This window comes from Camelus dromedarius, chromosome 4 (genome assembly GCF_036321535.1).
Source record: "Camelus dromedarius isolate mCamDro1 chromosome 4, mCamDro1.pat, whole genome shotgun sequence".
In the NCBI taxonomy this organism is placed as follows: Eukaryota; Metazoa; Chordata; class Mammalia; order Artiodactyla; family Camelidae; genus Camelus; species Camelus dromedarius.
The window spans coordinates 82,172,943-82,197,386 of NC_087439.1; the positions used below are offsets into that span (position 1 = coordinate 82,172,943).

A 24,444-nucleotide genomic window follows, 5' to 3' on the forward strand; every position below is an offset into this window, starting at 1 on the left:
CTAACTGCTGTTCCACTTCCCAGTGGCCTGGAACTCCCCTCTCCACCCTCCTCCACCCTGCCCCTCTATACCGGGTTATCACCCAACTTCATTCCTTCTGGTGGTTGAAGGCTTCCTGACATCCCCTCAGGAGGAAAGAGGGTGGGCTTTGGGCCCATAGAGGCCAGTTATGTCTTATGTCGGGAAGTATGACCCTGTGATTTCACTGGATGGCAGGACAATTTAGGGGTAGGCACTGAGTCCTAGGCAGCAACCAGTGCTGGGGAGAGCTTGGGGGGCAGCTCCCCACTTTCTTGGCAGAGCCCCAGACTGAAGTAACCTTAAAAAAGCAATTAAATCACCTTTGAAAAAAAAAAAACCCAGTAAAGAAAAATCAATACCAGGAGAAAGGGGAAGAGAAACACTGGGAAGGATAAGGAGGTGGGGGAGGAAGCTCTGAAAGGGTCTGGTAGTCCAGCAGGGAGGGGGGAGCATGGGAGCGGGCTGCCTGGGCAGGGGGGCAGAGAGATGGGGACTGTCTGTGGTCACTTGGAGACTCTGAGTGCTAACTCAGCAGCTGCTTTCGGTGCCAACCCCCTTCCCCTCTGGGATGCTGCCAGATGCAGCCCCTGACCCCAGAGGTCCTATCTCCTCAGCCTGGGGGAGCTGGCTTGTGGGAAGCCCAGCTAAAGGGCTGCTGAAGGAAGCTTCTTTGTTGAGAGCCTGGGGACAACCCCCGCAGGGTGCCACACAGGGCTGGGGTTGGGGGGTTGCAGCTTGTATGGGTGGCCTCCATGCTGGGGTAATCCGTGATGGATGGGGCTTGACCTGGCCTTGCAGCGAGCAGAGCAGCTCCCTGCTCCCCACGGGAGCCATCCTTGGGCCCCTTTCCCAGGCCAGGCAGGGGCTGCGACTGGCAGGGCAGGCCTGCCACAGGGGAGGGGTGGCCGCTGGGCAGCGGGTGGACCTCAGGCTCTAATCCCCAGCAGCTGCCGTTTCCCTCAGATCGATTCCCTTCTCACTTTTTTTTTCAGCTGCTGGTTCCACGGCTCGGATCGATGGAGCCGCCTCCCCCGCCCCTCTGAGCTTCCTCTCCCTGCTGCTCATTAGCGCCCCGATTAATCAGCTCCCCCTTTCTTCTGGGGGACAAGTGCTTCCTCTCCTGTGAGGTCTCAAGCTCTCACACGGGCCCAGAGCAGAAGCTGCTCACTGTGACCAACCCTACCCTGGGGACGCCAAGGCATCATTTCCTCCCGCCAGCTGGCCACCAGGGGCCCCGTCCCTGTCCCTGTCCGTGATAACAGCCCACGTGCCTGCTTGCCCTCCGCAAGATGGCAGCCACCCCAGGGCTCCCCTGCCCCTCTCTGCCAGGCACTCCCTGCATCTGTTTCTTTAGGATTGCACCCCCTCCCATTCAAACCCAGCACATCTCTACTCCCTCCAATATCCCCATTTGGGCTTTTCAGACACCCTCCCCCCAACATCACACCTCTCTGCTCCCTGGCCTGTCTACCCAATATACGCTCCCCCCACCCCTAGCCTGGCTGTGGCAAGGGATTTGGGAAACATTTGGAAGGTAAAGTGGCCACAGATGTGCAAGTCAGCCAGTGTGCCCTCTGTCCCAGACACATGAGAGACTGAGTTTGGAGGTAGGGGTGAAGTTGGGGAGAGAGTGGCCAGAGTCCCAGAGAAGGTAGGGGTATGGTGGGTGTTAAGTCAGAAGCAAAGCTCTAGGGGAGCCAAGAATCTTAGTGGAACCACCATTGTCCTCTTGTCTGTCTTGCCTGCCCTCCTCTGCCCTCCCCTCCCCTCCCTCATTCAAACAAGTGGCTCTCCCAAGGAGTTTCTGGAAGCCGCTGTGAGTCGGGTATTGGGGTCAGTAGTGGCTGGGTGCTGGAGTCAAGAGTCAGGGAGGCCAGGAGGTGAGGGATAGAGTTGACTGACCCTTCCTGGGGCGTGGTCCAGAAAAGTGGCAAAACGAGCTGAAGACTCTGGGTGCGACACTCCTCCCTGGGTGGCCTGGGAGTGGGGCCATGTGGGGACCCCACAAGTGTCTGGAGTGTAGCAAGAGTTTGGGGGGAAGCCCAACGAGGTCTCAGACAGGGACAGGGGATCCCTGTCCTGGGCTGGGGGCTGCCCTCTTCCCTGGCCTGGCTCCTGCCGCCCGTGCTGCCGGTGAAACGCTGTTGACATGTCCTGAATTATTAAGCACGGGGTGGGCTCCGGAGCACATGCTGAGCGGAGCGGCTGGGGCTGCGCGGCGTGGCGGAGCAGCGCTCGCTCCCTCGCTCACTCGCTCGCTTGCAGGGACACACGCAGGGGCTGACAGCTGTGCTGGTGCTGATAAGGGAAGCCACAAGGAGACGATCGAGGAGAGAGACAAGCGGCAGCAGAGGCAGCAGCGGCAGAGGCAGCACCAGGGCTGCGGAGCTGCTGGGAGTGGGAGTGACTCCCCCACCTCAGGCCCCCACCCTGTCCCCGTCCTCCTCCCATTGCCCTGAGTTTAGAAGAGCAGCCGCTGCCACTGCCGCCACTCCGGAGGGCACCGGGGGCTGCTGGCCAGGGAGGGACAGGGGCAGGGAGGCTCCGGCCAGTCCCAGCAGCCGGGGACAGATGCCGATCGAGATTGTGTGCAAAATCAAATTTGCAGAGGAGGATGCGAAACCTAAGGAGAAGGAGGCAGGGGATGAGCAGAGCCTCCTGGGGGCTGCACGGGGGGCAGCAGCCCCCCGGGACCTGGCCACCTTTGCCAGCACCAGCACTCTGCACGGGCTGGGCCGGGCCTGTGGCCCAGGCCCCCATGGACTGCGCAGAACCCTGTGGGCACTGGCCCTACTCACCTCGCTGGCTGCCTTCCTGTACCAGGCGGCTGTTCTGGCCCGGGGCTACCTGACCCGGCCTCACCTGGTGGTAATGGACCCTGCTGCCCCAGCCCCAGTGGCGGGCTTCCCAGCCGTCACCCTCTGCAATATCAACCGTTTCCGGCATTCGGCACTCAGCGACGCCGACATCTTTCACCTGGCCAACCTGACCGGGCTGCCCCCCAAAGACCGGGACGGGCACCGTGCTGCCGGCCTGCGCTACCCGGAGCCCGACATGGTAGACATCCTCAACCGCACTGGCCACCAGCTCGCCGACATGCTCAAGAGCTGCAACTTCAGTGGGCACCACTGCTCCGCCAGCAACTTCTCTGTGGTGAGTCTTGCCAGCTGGCCCGCCAGGCCTGGGGAGGCCAGAGGCTGGCGGGGTGGGGGTGTGTGCAGGGCATCCTCAACAGGGCTTCCCTTCCTTCCGCCACCAGGGGCTGGCCTCGTGTCTCCCCGAAGCCTGGTGTTTCCCTCTGGCTCCCCAGCCATGGAGCAGTGGATGCTTGTTGGGGCTTACCCTGCTGCTGCCGCTCCTCTTCGTGGCCCTGCTGCTGCTGCAGTGCCCAGGTCTGGGGGCCGAGGGTCCTGGAGTGGGCCTGGGGGCCTGAAGCCGGTCAGCTTGTGGGGAAGGGATGCACCATGCCGCGACCAGACCCACTGACCCTTATTTATCTCTTGCTCCCTTTTTCTTCTGTGGCTAGATTCTTCTCCCCACCAAACAAGGGCAATGGGGGAAGGATGTCTGGGGGGCTCCAGCAAGGGAGGGACTTGGGGCTGCCTCTGGGGGAGGCTGGATAGAGCTGATCTTCGCACACACTGGGTGCCAGTGTCTCTTGTCTGTCTCTGTCCCGCACACACCCCCTTTCACTGTCTCCCTCACACATCCCTCTTTCATGCGGCCCCTCCAGCTTCTCCCGCTTTCCAGGCCCTCCCTCCGTTTCCTGGTTCTTGCTGCTCCCTTGCCGGGCTCGGGCTCTTAAACTGAGAATCACTCATTCACTCTTCTGTGCACGGCTCACCCTCACTGCTGCCCAGAACACACACACACACACCCACTGCGTTGAGACATAGTTTCCTGCACACTCTCTCTCACACACTCGGTATCCCTGTCACTACACTCATGTGCACACCTGCACGCCCACGCACCCAGAGAGCTACTCATCTCTGAGCCCACATCCCTGCTCTGACTTAGCTGCCGAGGGCAGGGTCACGCTGTGAATGTTGTCCCCTCTTGTGACCCCACCCCATCTATCTCAACCACTGCTCCCCGTCTCTCACGTGTGTGAATGCACACACACAAACACACACACACACACACACACACACACACATACACTCTCACGGGGAGTGGAGTGTCAGCTTGGGCTGCCCTCCTGTGCACACCATCCACAATCAGGTGTGTGAGGTGTGTGTAGGGGTGTGTCTTGTACGCTGTCTGTCTGTCTGTCGGTGCTCCATTCACCCACAGTCACAGGATGTCTATTATTCCTGGTGCTTGAGATGCCGTCCCCAGTCCACAGTTCACTTCCAGCATTGTGTACGTGTGTGTGGGGTGTGTGTTTTCATTCTTGTGACCACTGCCCAGCACATATGCAAATACATGGCGTCAACATGTGCCCATCCAGCCTAGCCTCTAGCACCACCCCGAAATGGGAGACTTTCCCTTCTCATGGCCCCCACCCAGGTTCTCACTCACTGCCTCGGTAGCACCAGGAAACATGTCCCAAGCATGTTTCTGCCCCCACCATCCCTGCAGCTTCTGGGTCCTCCTGCCGTTGGGTTGGGGGGAATTGGGTAGAAGTGGAGGGAGGGATGGGAAGGAAGATTGTGCTGGGAGAGGAGTCAAGGGGGTACTAGTCTGTTGTCCAGCTACACACCCTGCCTTCTAGGAAAAATCACTGCTCTCAAAGCCAGGGCTGCGATTGTCCCCAAGGAGGAGTGTGTGAATGTGGCCTTTCTGGTCCGTGGGGCTCCTCTGTGCGACATCCTCACCCCTCTGGGTTGGGGGGGGGCACAGACAGAGCCCAGTCTCAGCAGGTGTTATTGGGGCAGAAATCAATGGGGGCTTTGTGTGGAGTGGGAGTTTGTGTCCCAGGCCCTGGCTGGGGGTGGAAGGGAAAGAGGAAGCCTCAGTGGGAGGGGAGGTGGGGGAGGAAGAGATGGAGGGGCAAGGAAGCAAGGTGAAGGAGGCAGGGGGTTCCTGCCTGGCATCTAGGAAAGGAGATACCTGGAGGATATGGGAACAGGGGTCCCCTGCTCAAGGCTGGCAAGTCCCTCTGAATCTGGAGTTGGCTGGGCAGGGGTGAGGGTGGCTCTCCCACAGGCCTTCTCCTACCCTGAGATTAGAGAGAAAAGGATAGAAGTTTGTGGGTCTCTGCTCTGGGGCTGCGGTGGCATGGTGAGGGGTGGTCAAGAAAAGCAAATACTGGGGGACAGGAATTCCCCTTGGACCCTACTCCCCTGTCCCCACCCAGTCTAGTCCTCCTACCATTCTGCTCAAACCCCATCCTTCTGAGTGTAACTCTCCCTTGGACCTGGCATTCTAGGGTTGAGTCTTCTGGCAGTTTACCAGAGTCTCGGATTATGGGTTGGGATGGGGGTCCATGATCCGTGGCATTGGGAAAGATAGGGTGTGTTGTGGCAGCAAGACTGAGAAGGACGTGGACACAAAGACACAGGGTCTCTGATGAGGACATGAGGTCCCTAATAGACTCTGTGGTGAGAACACGGAAGGCGCGATGGGGATTTGGGATCTATGGTGGGGAGATGGGTACGGGGATGAGTGGTGGGAAGCTGCCAGGGCGTGGGTGGTGAGAGGGTCAGTGATAGCGACAGGCTTTGGGTCAGGGGCTCTTATGTGTTTTCTGTTGCTTTTCCTGTTTCCTCCTTCCCACTCCCCACTCTGCTATGACCTTTCCTCTGGAATCCAAGTTAATAAATGTCACATTTTCCAGCCTATTTTTACTCTGGGTAATGCACCCTCCCCCAGTCCCCTCAGCTGCTGCTCTTGCTTCTGTTACCACTGCAATTGCTCTCACCCCCATGCTCCCTTATGTCCCCTCACTGACTCCCCATCAGTCATTCAATCAATCAACATGGAGTTCTGAGCACCTACTACGTGCCAGGCTCCCTGCCAGGTCTGTGGGGGAGAACAAAGAAGGGGAGCCCTGGTCCCCAGTCCCTGTCCTCAAGCAGCCTCCAGTCTCCTGGTGGAGCGAGGATAGAGACACTTAAAAGCTTAACCAACCATGCAAGAGTTAACCAACCATGCAGGCAGTGTCAGGAGGTGGCAGGATTAATTGCCAAACGAGGTACATGGATAGTAAGAGCCTGAGTTCAGAGAGAGAGGCCACTCTGGACTGAAGAGGGCTGGGAAGGCTTAAGGGGTGAGGCAGGCTGGGCAGGGTTTGGAGAGGAAGGGAGGGGTGGGGGGTGGGAGAGCAGAGATGGCTCCTGGGTGGTGGGGGATGCTCCCACCTCTCTGTTCCTGCTCCCCTCCACCTATCTCCCCCATCTCTTCTCTTCCCTCTCCCCGCTCCTCACGCAGTCTCATGCCAGCCCACTCCACCTCCTCCTTTCGCCACCACCTATAATGTTCTCCTCCTTCCTCCTTGAGTCCTACCACCATCCACTCCCTCCACCCAAGTGCGCCAAGCCTCATCTGTACTTTCCCCAATGCGGCTTGCTCTCAGCCTGCCCACTTACTAGAAGGCGGAAATCACTCTTTCTCCCTAGGCTTCGTTTCTTCAGCTGTAAAATGTGGCTCTAAATCTCAGTGTCTCCTCTCAGCTGGGGACTGTACAGTGGAGCAGTCAAGTGTTTGGGTTCCAGAGCCAGACCATCTGAATTCGAACTTTGGCTGTGTGGCCTTTAAACTGTGTGATCTTTGAGAAGTCAAAAAGCTTCCATGAGCATCAGTTTCTATATTCGTTAAATAGGATACTAGAACCTAAAATAATGTGAGTGGTTGTAAGGATTAAAAGAGATGGCCGTAAAGGGCTGAGCACACTGCCTGGCACGCGTGAATTGTGCACTCTGAGCGTGTCAGCTGGTATAAATGCAGCCACCCCGGTTCCTGGCTTCCTTTCACCTGCCTGTTCCCAGCACCACCTGCTATTTTCTGACCCACGTGCTGGCATCTTCGCTACTCTCCATCACCTAGCCTTCCTCCTCTCTTGACCCTCAGGCCCCAACTCCCTCCTACCCCCTCCCCATGCTATTCAACCCTCCCCAGTATTCAGGCACGCATGCGTACATGCAGGAGTGCACACACACACACTCAAGATCCGTTCCTGTGGTGATGTTAATGTTCTGCAACTGTGCTGTCCAACATGGTAGTCACTAGCCACACTGGCTATTAAGCATCATCAATGTGACTAGTGTGACAGAGAGAATGAAAGATCAATTCAAATAGCTGGGGTCAGTGGCTGCCTATTGGACAGTGCAGCTCCAGGTGGTCCTGGGAACGAGGTTCAGGCTGCCACGTTGGGCAGGGCTAGGCATTCCAACTGGCATCAAATGATATAAGGAGATGGCAGTGGTCTGTGATTGGAAGTCCGGCCATCTACTTTGTGGGCTGAGGTCCCAGGTTGAGCTGAGGAGGGGGCCAGTTTCTGGGGATATCAAGGTGTCTGGAAACACATATGAGCAGATACATCTTCTTCCCAGGTGCGGGACATGACCTTGGTCTTTTCCATCCTATTGTCTAGAAAACTGAGGCATGGGGAAGGTGGAGAATCCTTGAAGAGGCAGGGGTAGGGCCAGCCCGTCTCCATGAGGTCATCAGGGGTCCCAGCAGCCCCTGGAGGGGTAGGTGACCAGGGACCTGTAGGTGCTTCCCTGTCTCCATCCCCTCTTGGCTCTCAGACTTTTCTCCCCCTCCCAACCCTCCCTCCCACACGCTGGTGACTGCCGTGACTATTAATCACTCACCCTGTTCTCTTCCTCTCTACTAATCAGGCACAATTAGACAAGGCCTCTTCCAGCTGGGCAGTCCCCCTCCCTGCCCTCTTCCCTCCCCTCCCAGCCCCACCCCAGCTGCCATCAGGACAGCTCAGAGGCAAAGGGAGCAGCCGGCAAGCCCTTTGTCACTCTCTGGCTCCCCTGGCCCCCAGTTCAAGGCTCCTCCGCTATCCTCTGCCTTCCATCCAAGCTTCTTCCTGAGCCAGTCCCTGCCCTGGTGTGGCCAGGCCCATAGTGACAGTCTCTGCGGCCCCTCCTTGATTTTGGGAGGGGCTACTCTACAAACATTCCAACGCTATACCTTTGCCACTGGCTCCAAGGGCCTCAGGGCTGTCCCTTGCCCCCTTGACTCAGGAAGGGAGAAGGTTCCCACCGAGGTTGGTCTGGGCTTCTTGTCTACCAGATGAGTTTACCTCTGACCCTCACTCCCAGGCCAGCTCTCTGTGCCCTCCAGTCCCATCTTCTCCTGGGGCATGAACCTTGAAAACATTTCGTTCAACATCTAGTTCAGAGTTGGTCCTGCCTTCAGGAGCTGGGCAGGTCAGGTCGGAGAGGGCACTCAGTAGGGAAGGGTGGGGTCTGAGGAGAAGTGAAGGTCACTTATTTTTAAAGGGAGGAGCTACCTCTCAGCCCCAGCTGTTACCCTATGGTCAGGGATGCCCAGTGTTAGGGGGTCTTCCACTTTGTGCAGAGAAGCTCCAAGTCCTGATTATTTTAATTAAAAATTACCTGATTTGAAAAAACAATACTCTGAGGGCTACCTACAACTCAGACAGCGGAACCCAGTGTGCTGGCTTCCCCACCTCCTGCCCCACCACTGGCTGCTGCCCCTCAGGCTTCCTGGAGGTGGCGCTCTTAGCCTGGCTGCTTCCCATTGGCCAGTGGAGTTGGTGGAGGGGGATTTGAGTGATGTATCCCAGCAGCCAAGGGCAGGCACTGTTATTGTTGCAGAGGGCTGGCCTGCAAGGGCAATGGGGAGGGCCAGGAGGAACATGCCCCACCCGGCCCCACTCAGCAGTCCTGTGGCCTCTTCATTAATCAGGAATCAACACCGAGCTGGGCTCATTATCAGCTCAGCTTCTCGTGGCACTGCCGGAAGATGCTGATTAGCATTTGAAGAAATGGCCCTCACATTTCCCTCCCGTCCTCCCTCTTTCTCCCCTGCCCATTCTCCTTCCTGGACCCCCACCCCTGCCCTTCTGCTTCCCAGGAGGAACCTGCTCCCTCTTGTGGCTGGCGGCATGGCTGCCTCTGCCGGGCCCAGGCGAGGGGCAGAAAGCATCTGGAATGGGGGGTGGGGAGGCAGGAGGAGCACCCCTGGGAGCATCAGCAGTGCAGAGCCTCAGGGCTACTCAGGTTGAGGCCCCGAGTCAGTGGGTCCCACTGGGCAGAGGAGAGGGAGTGAATGTGAGGTGGAGTCTGAGTGTGGTCAGAGAGATGGACAGTCTCCCTGGAGGAGGGGATGAGAGGGCAGCCCCAGGACAGTGAGTTATCAGTGTTTCCCTGCCCTTCCAGGCTCTACTAGCAATGCCACCTCCTTGGAGCAGCTGGGAAGAAGGGGTGGGGACACCCAGAACGGAACCATGGACAGGAGGGACAGGAGGCCTGAGGGTTTGTGTGTGTGTGTGTGTGTGTGTGTGTGTGTGTGTGTGTGTGTGTGTGTGTGTGTGTTGTAAATCATGGTGGAGGTTTAGGGTCTTGGAACCATCCCAGATGAATGGGGGTGGGAAGGCAGAAAGACAGAGACCCTGGAGGTGGAGATAAGAGGGTTCACAGTGCTGTGTGTTTTCCAGAAGAGGGAGGGGGTGTCTGCAATTCTTCCCAGGTCCCCAGGCTGGGGATGGCAGCGCTGAAAATCCAACCCACGCCCCTAAACGTTCACCATACCCTTGGGACACCAGTTTTGGGTTGGATGGGGGAGCAGTTCCAGAGATACAGGCATAGGCTGCAGCAGCCGAGGCAGCAGCGAGAGAGTTCAGAGAGGAGCCACGGGATGATTAAGGGGAAATGGAGGATTGATTTAGGAGGAAAGATTAAAGGAGCTAAATCCGTGGCGCCTGGCTCAGCGGTGACTAAGCGTGGACAGGATAATAGCTTACAAATGTGTGAAAGGTGTAAATACCAAACGGGGGGAGGGGAGGCAGCTCGGCGGGCCAGGGAAGCGGGGATGGGGGGCTGGTCAGGCCCCTGGGGGACTGGGGACCCTTGGGCCACTGCGCAGTAGGGTTGGATCCTCTCCAGTGGGGGTGCTAGAGGGAGCAAACGGGGTGTTGGGGAGCCCTGGGTTCCAAGCAGGGATCCCATCTCTGGGGCGCAGCTTCACCGGCCAGTGCTGACCTCCACGTTCCACACCCGCCCTGCTGAGGATCTGAAGCCGCGGGTTCAAATCCCATTGGAATCGCTCTGCGCCCCTCGGCACCCTCGGCCTTTCCCTCTGCAGCCATCTGCTGGGGGCCCCAGTCCCGCCGTCCCGGCTCGCGCCCCCTCGCCCTTCCCCGGCCGCGGAGGGCGGCTAGAGGCGGTGTCTCCCTCCGCGGTGGAAGCCTCTGGCGCGGCGGTGTGCGGAGGTCACTTTGCCGAGGAGCCGGGAGCCGGGGGAATGCAAATGAGGCAAACCCAGGGAGGAGAGCGGAGGAGCCCGGAGGAGACGGGAGGGAGGGCGCCCGGGCGCCGTGATGGATGCCTGCCCCGCGGGAGGGAGGAGGGGGCGCGGCGAAGAGCGGGAGGCGGTGGGTGCGGCCCTTCTGGGTGCGGGTGGGCCCGGCCTGCATGCTCGGGTGTACGCGCGGGGTTGGGGGTCACTGGCACACTCACTCACCCACCGCCGCCACCACCGCCGCCGCCGCCGCCGCCGCCGCCGCCGCCGCCGCCGCCACCGCCACAGCCACCATCGCCACCTTCTCAATCTCGGCCCCTGAACGCCCGGCGGGCCACGGGTGTGACTCACTGCGTAAGCAAACTCTTAACGAGTAACTTTGCATCGAGGGCTGGAATGCCAGGGAAAGACTTCGTTACAAATTAAAAATATTCCCGCCTGGAAAATTGACTTTCTAGGGTTTAAGGCCAAAGTGGTCGCTACCTGGGAACAGGTTTGCCTATTTACCTGCGCCCTGGAGGCCCTGCTCTCCTCTCTCCAGTGGAAACGCGGCGCTCCCTGAAATTACCATATTCTTCCACGGCCCCAAGCGCTCCTCGGCTCCCAGCTTCAGCTCGGCCTCAGCCTGTGGTCACACAGACTTGACCATCTCACCATCTCCTACTTTTTCGCCAACGCTCACGCATGTGCATTTGAACAAACATCGTGCCCATTTCCTGCTAGACCCACAAGCATTTCTACCTTGGAGAGGAAGTTCCTTGGAAAGCACCTGGGTGGCTGGGGTCGCTGCGTTGACCCTGTGGTAGGGAAGGGGTCAGGCCTTCTTGAAGGGTGGTCATTCTCCCTGTGTCTGACTGGTGTGTGATCTGATGCCCTTCCTGGGTGGATGAGTGCACTTCTTTGGGAAGTTTTACTCTCCCACCCAAATCGAACTCCCTGGCAGAGGACTTGGATTGGTTCCCCTATGGTAGCACTTATCACAACTAGTCATGATTTACCTGGACCTGGGGTCGCTGGTTTTGTGTGCTCTGTTCTCCGCTGCTGTCCACCTGGCTCAGTGCCTAGATGCTCAGTAAACATTTCTGGAATGAATGAATGCCCCAGTGGCCAGACAGCAAACTCCTTCAGGGCAAAGACCAGCAATTTTGTTCTCTGAATCGTCCCCAGCACCAAGCACAGTGCCCAACGCATCATATCAAGGAATAGTGTTGGATGGGTGAGGGGGATTTGAACACCCAGCATTTCTTGAGCACCTACTGTTTGTCGGGGCTGTGCCAGGTGTATGTCAGCACCCAGAGGCTCTGAGCACAGACTCTGGTGCCAGGTCGCCTGGTCCCCTGCTCTGCCACGTCATGTGAACTTACATTGTCTTTTCTGTAAAATAGAGATGTTAAGAAACCTTCAGAAGAGGGATTTTGTGAGAATTAAGGAGTTAATTTATATAAAGTGCTTAGGACTGTGCTGGGCGCAGAGTAAGCACTAAGTAAATGTTAGCCGTTGTTCGATTATTTAGGTACATCATCTGTTTCCTTATAATACCTCTGAAAGGTGCCTATTATTATTCACATTTTACAGATGAAAAGTGTTGGATCAGCTAGGTTAAATGGCTGAACCCAAATCCCACAGTCAGTAAAGGCAGAGCTGCAACCCTGTACCCTCCACTGATAGGAGAGCCATAGCTCAGAGCTTGGGGGTTTGCCCTAGCAGAATTCCGTCCTCTAAGAAGCAAAATTGCAGTCCCCTCCAAAATTGCTGAGAGAGCCTTTACCAAGGTGCATGATGCCCTGTGAGAGTGGGCCCAGTGGGGATCCAAGATCAAATGGCTGCTCCATCTTGGCAAGGAGTTCCACGCCCCACATGGGCTCCCCGACTTTCTTGAGCACCTACCTCGCATCACTCTGAACTTTGTCTCCGATCCTCACACTGGCTTTAGGAGGAGGAATTACCATTCCATTTTCACAGGTGAGCACTCTGAGGCTCAGAGAGGTTAAATCACCACCCTAGGTGGCCTGTCCAAGGCTGGTGTCAGAGCCAGGATTTGAACCCTGTTCTGTTAGGCTCCATAATGTGCACCCATTTTGCATGTTATGAAGCTTCTGTGGATCTGTTTCCAGCACCACATCCAGTGGTCGATCTCTGCCCCAGTTTGGGTTTTACTGGTCTTCGCAACACTCACTACTAATGAGGCCTTGTGTATATGATTTCACTCTGCAAATGCCTTTGACATTCTTTCTCTTTTGAGACTTATAACCAATCTGTGAATTAAGTGGGGCAGGAATTTCTATCCCCACTTGACGGATGAGGAAACTGAGGACCAAAGAAGTCAATAAATCACTTTACTAACCAAGATTACACAGGCTGTCACTGGTGGAGTGGGAGCTGGGACCAGGGTCTACTGACACCTGAGGTTAGTGGAGAATGCTGGGGCCAGTGGGAGGGGGGAACTGGGTTCTAGATCTGAATTTGCCCTTTTTTCTATATGCCCTTGGATATGTCCCTTGCCATCTCTAGGCTTTTGTTTTGGCCTTTGTACAATAAGGGTTTGGACTGAGTCACCTCCCAGTTCTGATCAGTGCAGACCCGACCCTCCACCCCCTGCCCCCAGCACTTTGAGTTGGTACCGTCTTCCCTGGCAGAGATAGAAAATGAGGAGTCTTTGAACCTGGACACTTGGGCCACCCCCAAGTGAAGCTGGGGCCTGAGAGCCATCTAACCTGGGGTGCTAGTCACAGTCCAGGGTAGATGAAGATGAAGGACCCCTTTCCACTGGCCCACCCTGGACCCCAGGGCACTGCAGTGTAAGTTCCAGGGGTCTAAGTTAGAGGCATGAAGCTGGACCACATCAGGGGAGGGCTGATGGAATTTGAAGGGATAAAGCTGCCATGGAAAAGTGGGGTAGGGGGAGGTGCCAGGGCCTTGGCAGACACAGGGTGCCCAGAAGGCCCTGGAGATAAAGCCCAGGCTGCAGATTAGCCCTGGGATTAGCCCGGCCTCGGCTGCTCCTGGCTGCTTCTCATCTCATGGAGGCCCAGAGCCTTCTCCCCCTGCAGCTCTGAGCCCTGGCCCTGCTAATTGCTTGTTAACCCTGTGGGCTCTGTGACTGCAGGGAGGATGAGGGGGTGGGGAGGGATGGGGGAGAATGCGAGCCAGCCGGCCAGGGAGAACTTTTCAAGGAAATGGGGGCTGTGGACAGATGGAACTCAAGGGACTGAGAGAGAAGCCACCACTCACAAACTCTGGACAGATCTTCCCCAGCCCCTGATCGTTATCTGGGGCAGACCTAGAAGATGGGGCAGGGAAAGGAGGGAAAGTCTCCTGGGGAAGGGTTCTTGGCTTGGGGAGGCAGCTTCAGGCCTAGGGGAAAATCTAGGAGGAAAACAAGAGTCAGAGACTAGACACCTAGACTAGGGGATAGACCGAGGGGAGAGCAAACAGGATAGAAAGCAGTGGGCAAAGGAAAAGAGAGGCTGAGGTCAGCGAGGCCAATGGGAGGGATGACAGAGGCCAGGGGGATGGCAGGCTGACAGAGGGCAAGGGACAGAGGCAGAGATCAGATGGATAATTGATCAGTCAGGCCAGGAGGATAGAGAGGGACTTGAGGACATTCTAAGATCAGGGGACAGAGACTAGGAAGATGGACAGATCCAGGGCAGGGTCCAGACCAACGCTAAAACAGAGATGGTCCAAGAGGGATGGGTAGAGGGCTGGCTGGAAGGAGGGTGGTGGAGGGGTCCCAGGGGCTGCCTTCAGCGCAGACGTAGTCCTGTCTAAAAGCTGTCCAACCTACGGACAGAGGGGCTCAGCCTAGGGCCAGGAGGGTGGACCTGGGAGCAAAGGCAGAGAGCAAGGGAGGGCAGAGAAGAAGGAGGGCCAGATGGGAGGAGGAGGTGGGCTCTGAGATGGGGACAAGCCCCAGAGGCTGAGGGCTGGGTTAGGGTGAGAGGACCTGGAAATAGCCTCTTGGCCCATTAGGGCACATCCTGGCCCAGGACATGTCCCTTTCCATGGCAAGACTCTGGACCCTCAACTCCTGCTCACCCACCCTCCTTCAGGGCCAGTCCGTGGGGAGAGAGCAGTGGACAGCCAGTGGGACCTTGTGGCTGAGCAGCCGTGCCGTCTCCATGGAAGAGACTGTGGGCTGTGCTGCCACCAGAGTTCTGCCACTTAGGAGCTGGCGTCTCCACTTGCCGCTGCCTGCCTGGCCCAGGGACCGTCTCCAGGGCAACGCTCTGCTCTGCCCAGCAGTCAGGCCTGACCCGGGCTGTGCAGGTGGCCTGGCCCAGCCAGTCTGGCCTGTCCATTCCCTGCAGAGTATTGTCCATCAGACCCAGAGTCCTTTCACCCATCTCCCTTTGTCACCCCTACTCTGCACAGTCGCCTCAAGGGCAGGGGTACTATGTGGCCATCCCTATCCAAAACCTTTAGAGCCAAAGCCTTCCAGGTTGGCTCTTCCCAGCACAGGGCTGGGCTCAGCAACACGTAGCCTGTGGCTGTGTGTCTAGGTTGGAGGTGCCACATAGGGATGCTGCCCCAGCCACACCCAGGTTCAGGATCCTACCAGTCATTCACTTACATCCACCAGGTGATTTATAAGCACTAACTCTACTTTGACATCAGGTTCAGTTCTACTTGAATCTCTACTCTTGTTTACTTGCTGTGTGCTCTTAGTCAAATTACTTTCCCTCTCTGAACTTCCTCATCATGAAACGGGGGCACCAATGCTTACCTTATGTGGTTTTCTTGGAGACTCAAAGAAGAAAATAGATCAAAAGTACCAGCATAGGACCTAGTACAAAGTGGGAATGTTTGATAATGTTCATTTTGCTTTCCTTCCCCCTATCTCATGCCTCTTTCTGCAAATTGCCCTGGGCTCTGGGGATGCCAAAATGGTGAACCAGGGTTCCTGGCCTCAGGGAGTCCATAGCCTCCCTTGAGACTATGGAGAGACCATGACAATGCCTGGGGTTAGGTTCAACCAAGGTGGTGCTGCACACTGCGGGGCACGAGTGAGCAGCTCACTGCTGTCCCCAGCGCAGCCCAGGCCTTGTTTAGCCTTCCAACTGGCCACATCAGCAAGAGCCGATTCCAGCATCTTCTTTGCCCGAAATAGGAAGAGGGGGACTGCTTTGAGATTTGGGGCAAATACTTACGTATGCCCCCCATCTGCCTTTCCCACAGCACTGAGAACCCAGGGATCTTGCCTCAGGCCCCTATAGGGTTCTTCTCCCTCCAGTGACACGTTGAGAGTCAGGCTGTCTTGATGGACTCTTGCCCTTCATCTAGGGCCTTTCTATTCAAAGTGCGGTCCTTGGACGAATAGGTTGTTAGAAATGCAGAATCTCAATCCTGCCCCCAACACACACTTACTGAATCAGAATCTGCATTTTAACAACAGGTATTCTGTGCACACATTAAAGTTTGAGAAGCACTGATCTTGGAGACCTTGGCAAATCAGCCAGCTTCTCCAACTGAGGCCAAACTGAGGAGTGTCAAGTTTCCTCATCTGTAGGATGTAACATGGTTCTGAAGATTCAATTGGAAAGAGTGCATTAAGCATTTAGTGCAGTGCCTGGGGTGGAGCTGATGTTCTGGGACTGTCAGCAATGCCCACTCCTGCCCCACAGATGGACACACAGCAGGGAGCTGGAGTAGACAGGGTCAAGGACTGGAACCCAGAAGCTGGCAAGGGTGCAGAAGGAGGAGGGGAGGGACAGGTGAGGAACTGAACTGAATGGTAGCAGATCTGGAGAAGAGAGTGAGAAGGGTGTAGAGGAGTGGAGTGGAAGGGAAGGAGGAGTAAGAGAAAAGGGGACAGGTGTTGGGTGACACTCCTGTCTCATTTCAGGTGGATGGGTTGACAGGAGCTGGGGCTTGGGGTAGGGTAGGCTTGGGTTGGGGGAGTTGCCAGCAATGGATTGTGGAAACATCTTGAGTCTTGCATCTGGAGGAGTTCCACCTCTCCCACTGACTAGCTGTGTGACGTTAGGCAAATCACAGCACCCCTCTGAGCTGTGGTTGCTTCATCTGTAATCACTGGGCTAATTAAACCCACCCGATACCAGAGTGGCTAAGGCGATGAAGTGGGGCAGCAGTAGATGTTGCCATGTTTTGTTAACTGCACAGTGCTTGTTATGTGTGTGCTTTTGTTTTGAGAATCTGAGGCAGGGTGTTGGTGTGAATGAAGAACTGTACGAGAGGAGAGGAGAGCGTAGCCAGGGTGATTAACCTAGCTGGGATGGAAGACAACCCTGCCCCGCCACAAGGGCGGCCCCAGGCCCCCAGTTCTTAGAACTCCTCACTCCCACAGCCCTCAACTCAGCCCTTTCCCTTCCACACCCTCCCTGTGGAGCTAGGCATTTCAGAATCTTTCCCTAACCCTGCCTTGTGCCTTTTCTCCCAGCTTTTACCAAAGTGAAAATGTTCCCAAGTAGAGGGGAGGGAGAGAGAGAGAGTGATTGAGTGCACCGACCCCTTACCCCCAGGGAAGGTGCTGCCTGTGATGGGTTTGACCCTGGGGCTGGTCCCTGTGGGGTGAGCCTGGCAGAGGGGAACTTCCATCCGCCTCTCTCTCAAGCTCCTCCCCACCCCAGCTGCTCTCAACTCCCAACTGCAGCTGTGTTCCCAGCCGGAGCCTGTTTCTATCTCCGGGGCGCCAGCTCCATCTGGTGTCCATGCTGGAGAACTTTTTGCAAAGGATGCTTATTAAAGCATCCCTGTGCCCTGCTCTGGGCCAGGTGCTGGGGACAGCAGACGGGCTCATTGCCCTTCTGCAGCATAAACTCAAGTGAGGAGAAGCTGGATATTGAACACAGGGGCAAATAGACAATCATCGCAGGTCTTTTTTATTGAAGTACAGTCAATTACAATGTGTCAGTTTCTGGGTACAGCATCATCTCAGGTCTTGATGAGTACTTTGAGCAAATCAACAATCACATTGTGGGGGGAAGATGATGCTGTGTGGTATGAGTCTGCATCTGAAGAAGGGACATTTAAGCTGAGGCTTAAAGGATGAGCAGCCAGCCATGCCAGTTGTAGGTGAGGGGCATTCCAGGAGAGGGAACTGAATAAACAAAGGCCCCAGGGAGGGAAGTTGTTCCATAAGTTTGAAATTGTCACAGAGATCTGGGAGTGGAGAGGCAGCAGAGAGAGGCAAAGGTTTCCTCACGTTGGAGACTTTCAGGCAAGGGAAGCAATTTGGTTTTATTCTCTGTAAAATGGGAAGTCATTGTTGGGCTTTAAGCTGGTGAGTGGCTTGACTGGATCCACGCAGTGTAGACCGAGCACTATGGCTACTGCGTTATGAATGGCTTGGAAGGAAAGGCAAGGAGGGATGAAGGGACACCAGTTAGGGCCCGCTGCCATAAGCCAGGGGAGAGGATGGTGAAAGGGGGACACGAGATGGAAGGAAAGTGGATAGATCCTAAGTAGATTTCAGAAGTCTAACTGCCCAGGACGGCTGCTGGATTGGATGCAGGGTGAGGGAGAGATTTCAGGGATCCTGACTTGAGAAATTAGGTAGATAGTGGGGCCCTTTACTTGGTGGTGGAAAATGGTGAGGAACAGGATTTGGGAAGATGTCAAGAGTTCTGCTGTTGATATGTTAAGCTGGAGCTGCCTTTTAATCACCTAACTGAGGGTGTCAGTAGAAAAGATGGAGCTCGGGGAGAGGCTGGGCTGTAGGTTGGTTGCTGGGATATGGGACAGGGGGCTCCAGGCAGGTCTGGTGCTCCTCACAGGGGACAGGGAAGCCTGAGCCTAAGGCATTGTCTTCCGTCTCCCCTCCTCTTCTCTCTTACCCCCAGGTCTATACTCGCTATGGGAAGTGTTATACCTTCAATGCGGATCCACAGAGCTCGCTGCCCAGCCGGGCAGGGGGCATGGGCAGTGGCCTGGAGATCATGTTGGACATCCAGCAAGAGGAGTACCTGCCCATCTGGAGAGAGACAAGTATGCAGGCAGGAAAAGGACAAGGGCTCCAGCCTGGGTCCTCTCTGCCTGGGATGGGTTTCCAAAGGTCTCCATCTCCATTGTGCAGACGAGACATCGTTTGAGGCCGGCATCCGAGTACAGATCCACAGCCAGGAGGAGCCACCCTACATCCACCAGCTGGGCTTCGGTGTGTCCCCAGGCTTCCAGACCTTTGTGTCCTGCCAGGAACAGCGGGTGAGCCCCGCAAGCTGGGTCCTGGGTTGGGCCCAGCACCAGGCCTTTGGGCTCTGAGGGAATGCTGTCCAGATCTGCCCTCCAGAAACTCCCATCCCTCCAGCTCTCCTGTGGACTTTGCCAGGGCTGTGGGCACTGGAGGGCTGGGTGGGACTTCTGGGTGTAACCCCATCATGCCCCGCCTCCACAGCTGACCTATCTGCCCCAGCCCTGGGGCAACTGCCGGGCGGAGAGTGGGCTCAGGGAGCCTGAGCTTCAGGGCTACTCGGCCTACAGCGTGTCTGCCTGCCGGCTGCGCTGTGAAAAGGAGGCTGTGCTTCAGCGCTGCCACTGCCGGATGGTGCACATGCCAGGTGGGCGCCCCACCCCCCGCCAGCCCTCCAGGGGCAGAACACTGCTCCTGTGCATGGGGGCTGGTGCATGTGTACAGCGTGTGCATATGTCTCTACCCACGTGAGTGTACACGGTATGTGTTTGGATTTTCTGCATGTTTTCATATATGCACATGGGAGTGTGCACATGTGTGTTTGTGTGCATGTTAATATGTATTTATGCATACATGTACTTGCGTTCATCTCTGCTTGTGTACTTGTAGGGATTGCGTGCATGTGCTTGAACACGTGCATGCAAATGTGTGTGCATCTATGTGCCCCCAAGCACACATTGGTTTGTGTGCATATATGCATGTGTATATTTTCATGCTGATATGCACCAGCATGTATAAACTCACATATGCATGTGTATGTGCAAACACACACATGTACGGGCATGCATGTGTGTGCCCACATTTGGGAATGTTGTGGGGGAGCACGGATGGAACCGTAGACTCCAGGAATAATCTTCTCTCCTTTCAGGCAATGAGACCATCTGCCCGCCAAATATCTACATCGAGTGTGCTGACCACACACTGGGTCCGTGCTGCCTTCTCCCCTCCCTGCCTTTCGTCACCCTCTTCTTCATCTCTCTGTCCACCCTTCTCCTCACTGTCTTGGTTCCCCTCCTCCCAGTCTCTTCCTAGGGGGCTTCTTCCTGGGGGGTTGAGCCGTATCCCCATACTTCCAGGGGTCTGAGGACCTTTGCAGGTGTGTTCCTTGGTAAGTGCAGGCAGTGGGGTGGGGGGTGTTGCAGAGAACCTGGGACTGAGAGTGAGGGCTGGACTTCTCACCTTGGTTCTGCAGATGAGCTTGCCTCTCTGGGAAAGTGAGATGACTTTTCCCTTGGTGTGAGGAACGTTGCATTGCTGGCTATTGGTTTAAGTAAGGCAACCCGATCTGTCCATAGGTGTCATCTGATTCACACTTCCTTCCTTCCTTCCTTTCTTCCTTCCTTCGTTCATTCATTCTACAGATGTTTACAGCCTGCGCTGGTGCTGGAGCTAAGAGTGGGAACAAGAGCCCGGTAGGGCTGTGGACAGGCATTACAATGCAGGGTGTTAGTTCTTGGGAAGGGGAACCTCAGGGTTCCTACAGGGCCCCAGGAAAGGTATGCAACCCTGCCTGGGAAGGCAGAGAGGATTCCTAGAGGAAATGACATATGAGCTGAGACTTGAAGGCTGTGGAAGAGTCAGCCAGGTGAAAAGGGGGACATGTTCTAGGCAGTAGGAACAGCACGTGCTAAAGACCAGAGACAGCATGTGTGTCTGGGGCCATGAAAGGGCAAAGTCAGTGTGGCTGGAGGGCAGAGAACAAAGGAGCGGGTGGAAAGAGTGGAGGAGGCACTAGGAAGCCAACAACAGCTTAAGGTGAGGCAAGAATGCCATCTGATTTTAAGAAGGTGACTCTGATTAGATGTGAGGATGGATGGGGGGAGGAAGACCAGAAGCAGGGTGACTGGTCAGGAGGGCATTGTGGGAATCCAGATGCTGGGGCCATGGGGATGGGTTTGAGATGCTGGGGCAGTAGAATCACATTAAGACTTTCTCTGTCCCACACACCAACTACATCTGCCAAAGGGGTGATAGAAGGTGATTAATGAAGGAACAGATGTGTGAGTGGGACTAGGGGAACCACAAGGGGTGGTGAGACTCCGCAGAACTCACAACACCAGGGAGCCTTTCCTCCCTGGGCCTGAAGGGACAAAGGAAAGGAACGCTCCTGGGCCCAGAGAGTGATCCGGGGCTGCCCGAGATGGATGGGAGCCAGGAACCAGGGCCACAAGAGGAGGAATGCAGCCTCTGCCACCTAAATACCCCAGCATCTCTCCTCTCCTTGCCCTGTGATCCTGCCGGGGCCTCCCATTGGGCAAACCTAACCCAAAGACAGTGGACAGGGAGTCTAGGTGATGCATTTGGCAGAGATCAGACCTCTGGGACAGAATAAGGTAGGGAGAGTGGAAAGTGGATCTGAAGCGGTGAACAGAGGAAACCCAGCATCCTGAGAATACCAATCCTGTCCATTTGTTCTTCTGTCCGTCCATTCATCCATCACTCCACTCATCCATATGCATGTGTGAAAACATGCATAAATCCCATTCATCCTAGGATCCTCTCCAAGCCCCTTGTGTGTCCAAGGCCTCATTGACTAATTAGCTCTGGTGAATGGGTTGTGCCCTCCCTCTGAGCCAGGAGGACCTCTCTGCCCCAGGGGGCTGGGAGGCAGAGGGATACAGGAGTGTGCTGGGCGTTCTGCCTCCACCCACTTTCTCCGGTGCTCTGAAGCTGGTCCAGGAAGGGACTCCCATCCAGTCTCCTCTAGACAGTGCCAGCACTGGCCAGAACAGGCCCTCAATGTGGCCATGCCTGCCTCAGGATACCCCTAAGATTCCTCCTTGCAGTTAGAGGGCCTCTGGGCTGCCCCCGGCCCCTATTGCAGTTGGTGCCTCTATATTGCAGACTCCCTGGGCGGGGGCTCCCAAGGCCCATGTTTCTGCCCTACCCCCTGCAACCTGACCCGCTACGGGAAAGAAATCTCCATGGTCAGGATCCCCAACAGGGGCTCAGCCCGGTACCTGGCAAGAAAGTACAACCGCAACGAAACCTACATACGGTATGTATGTGTGTGTGTGTGTGTGTGTGTGAGTGTGTGTGTGTGTGTGTGTGTAGGCCGCCCTCAATAGGCCTGATTTGTGGTGGAGGCTGGGAGTGGGGCCCATCTTTATTAATAATGAGTATTCTGCCAGGAAGGTCCTTCACAGATCCTTTTCTTCTAACCAACCCCTACCTATCCTCCAAGTCACATCCTGTGTCTCTGCCTCCATGGAGGCCCTTCTGAGCCCAAATGCCTTTCATCTCCCACAGCATCCTGTACATACCTCTGTCACTGGACTTACCCACTGTTTTAGAATCCTCCATTTGTGTGTCTTTCTCCCCCAGCAACCTGGCAGCCATTAAGTGCACATGGAGTGAATGCTGTGCGGGGAGGCGGGGAGAACTAGAAGGGATTGGGGAGGAACCAGGTGGCCTGCAGGAAAGGGCCACACTGAACCTTGGGTCTGGTACCCTGCAGCCAATCCACTAATGCTGAGCATCCTCTGAGCCAGGCCCAGCGCTGGATCCTATGGAGACAGAGATGATTAGAACACAAAACTCATGCCACAATTTGTAGATGAGGCCGTGTTTGATGGTGTACTATTGATTCTTAGGCCCCGGGAGAGATTAATGTGGGTAGGGTAGGGGAAACAGGGGAGGTGTGAGTGGGGCGTCTGAGGATCCCGGGTTTGGGTCCATGAGAACAGGAGAGAAGGGAGGCATCCCAGTTAGAGATCTGTGGGATGATGCCAAGGCCAGCCTGAGCAGTAGGCAGGCTGTGTGTGTGGAGAGAAGCAGATAAGAAAGCAGTTTGGATAAGACGGTACAGTGCAATCTTGGTCTGGGCTGTCTTGGTGCAGTCTGATCATGGGCAGTCTTGAAAGTCTGGAACAGAAATTTTGGAGTGGACTGTCAGGCAGTAGGGAGCCACTGAAGGTTCTAGAGAGGTATAGGGATGAGGCAAAGTGAACGTTATTTGTTCCTCTAGAGAAAGCAGGAGGGACTCTTGCAGGCTCAGGAGTTTTGTTTTCCCAGGCCCTTTGCTAACCCTCAAAATATGAACTGACATGCATCTGGGACAGCCTCCCCTCAGAGCTTCTACACACAGGGGCTCTCAGATCTGGATCTGCTGGGCCTGGGATGTCCCTACCAGCTGCCTCCTCAGGAAGACGGCCCCACAGGGATACCCTGCTTCCTGTCTCTGCAGGGAGAACTTCCTGGTCCTAGACGTCTTCTTTGAAGCTCTGACCTCTGAGGCCATGGAGCAGCGAGCAGCCTATGGCCTGTCAGCCCTGCTGGGTGAGCCCTGGCCCTGATTCCTCAGGGGTGGACCAGCCAAGCCTGATCCCTCTGACCGTTCTCTCGTGCTCCCCAGGAGACCTCGGGGGACAGATGGGCCTATTCATTGGGGCCAGCATCCTCACACTGCTGGAGATCCTCGACTACATCTATGAGGCAAGGCATGGGGGCCTGGTGGGGGCCATGCAGATGGAGAATGGAGGGTGGGAGGAAGGGCTGGGGGAAAGCAGAGGGGTGGTGCAGGCTTCCTGGTGGAGCTGGACTGGCTGGGAAGTCAAGCTCTGGGTTCTTTGCTGGGGCCCCCTTACTGGCAGGAAGGCCTGAGGGCACTGAGGAGTCAGGAAGAGGGGATGGGTGAGGAGGACTGGGGAGTCCTAGTGGGGGTTTGCTGGGGCAGCTGGTCTATAGGGTGGGCCTGGTGAGGCCCGTTCTGCTCCTCTAGCAAGTTTCCTGAGCTCGCCCCTCTTCCCCGACCCTGAACCCCAAGGTGTCCTGGGACCGACTGAAGCGGGTGTGGCGTCGTCCCAAGACCCCCCTCCGGACCTCCACTGGAGGCATCTCCACTTTGGGGCTGCAGGAGCTGAAGGAGCAGGTGAGGATGGGCGATGTCAAGTGTGCAGCCAGCATCCCCTCCTGGGACTGAATCCCCCATAACGTCTCAACTAGCCTGTGGGAAGGAGTTCAGGGACAAGGAAGGGATGGCTGTGTGAGGCTTGGGGGTACTGCTTGAAATCTCCTTGTCCCACTCACTCTTCACCCTGCAGAGTCCGTGCCCAAGCCGGGGCCATGCGGAAGGTGGGGGTGCCAACAGCCTGCTCCCCAACCACCATCACCCACACGGCCCCCCAGGGGGCCTCTTTGAAGACTTCGCTTGCTAGGATGGTGCTGTGTCCAAAAGGACCCAGGAGTCTTGGTCCCCTCCCTGGATCCCCACCATAGTCTCCTCCTGCTCCTGGGACAGAATATCTGGGGGCAGTGAGAGGGCGGTGCTCATTGGGAGGGTGGGGACTCAGTTCCTGCTCTTGCCTACCCTGGCGCCAGCTGCTTTGCACAAAGGTCCCTCTTGTCCACACCATCCACCCCTAGGCTGGTGCCCAGGGAGGGCTGGAGACCAGGCTATGGGCCCCTGTGGAGGGGAGTGTAGGGGAGGAGAGAGGGAGGTAGAAAAGGGGGCCCATCCCAACCAGGGTGGAATCCTCTGTACATTTGTATATATTTAGGGAGGACAGGGTGGGGGTGGGGGTAAAGATTTAGAAGGTAAGTGGGGCTATGGGGTGGGTAATTTAGGGACAGCCAGGGTCCCAGCCCTCGAGTGTCAGCAGGAGAAGGCAGGCCCCCAGGACTCAGGACTGCTGGGCTGGTCCTACTTCCTGCCCCTCTCCAGTCCCAGCTCCCCTTTTGGCAGGGGGAGTGGGTGGCCCAGCAGGCCTGGCCCAGCTCCCAGTTCCCCGTTCCCCCTGCTCCAACCCCACTTCCAGAGTCCCCTCCGCAGGGAGAGGTAGATCTTTCAGACCTTGTCTGAGTTTGGGGGTGGGGAAGGGGGCGTCTCAGGCCTCTCTGCCTCCAGTCTGGTTTTATAAAGTGCTGACAAAATTGGGAATAAAGAGGCATAA

General features: G+C 56.4%; 1 protein-coding gene across 2 annotated transcripts; it reads left to right on the top strand.

Annotated features, from left to right (window-relative positions):
* Positions 1–2,533: 2,533 nt before the first annotated feature.
* On the top strand, positions 2,534–24,433 carry ASIC4 (acid sensing ion channel subunit family member 4). 2 transcript variants are annotated; one of them, XM_010988389.3, is made up of 10 exons: positions 2,534–3,174; positions 18,207–18,351; positions 18,440–18,567; positions 18,758–18,920; positions 19,422–19,478; positions 21,398–21,551; positions 22,740–22,831; positions 22,908–22,987; positions 23,319–23,423; positions 23,596–24,433. In XM_010988389.3, the coding sequence occupies exons 1-10, from the start codon at positions 2,593–2,595 to the stop codon at positions 23,707–23,709; spliced, it is 1,620 nt and encodes a 539-aa protein (XP_010986691.3). In that variant the 5' UTR covers positions 2,534–2,592; the 3' UTR covers positions 23,710–24,433. The 2 variants fall into 2 exon arrangements, with proteins under 2 accessions (XP_010986691.3, XP_064341272.1); XM_064485202.1 differs by lacking the exon at positions 19,422–19,478.
* The last annotated feature ends 11 nt before the right edge of the window (positions 24,434–24,444 follow it).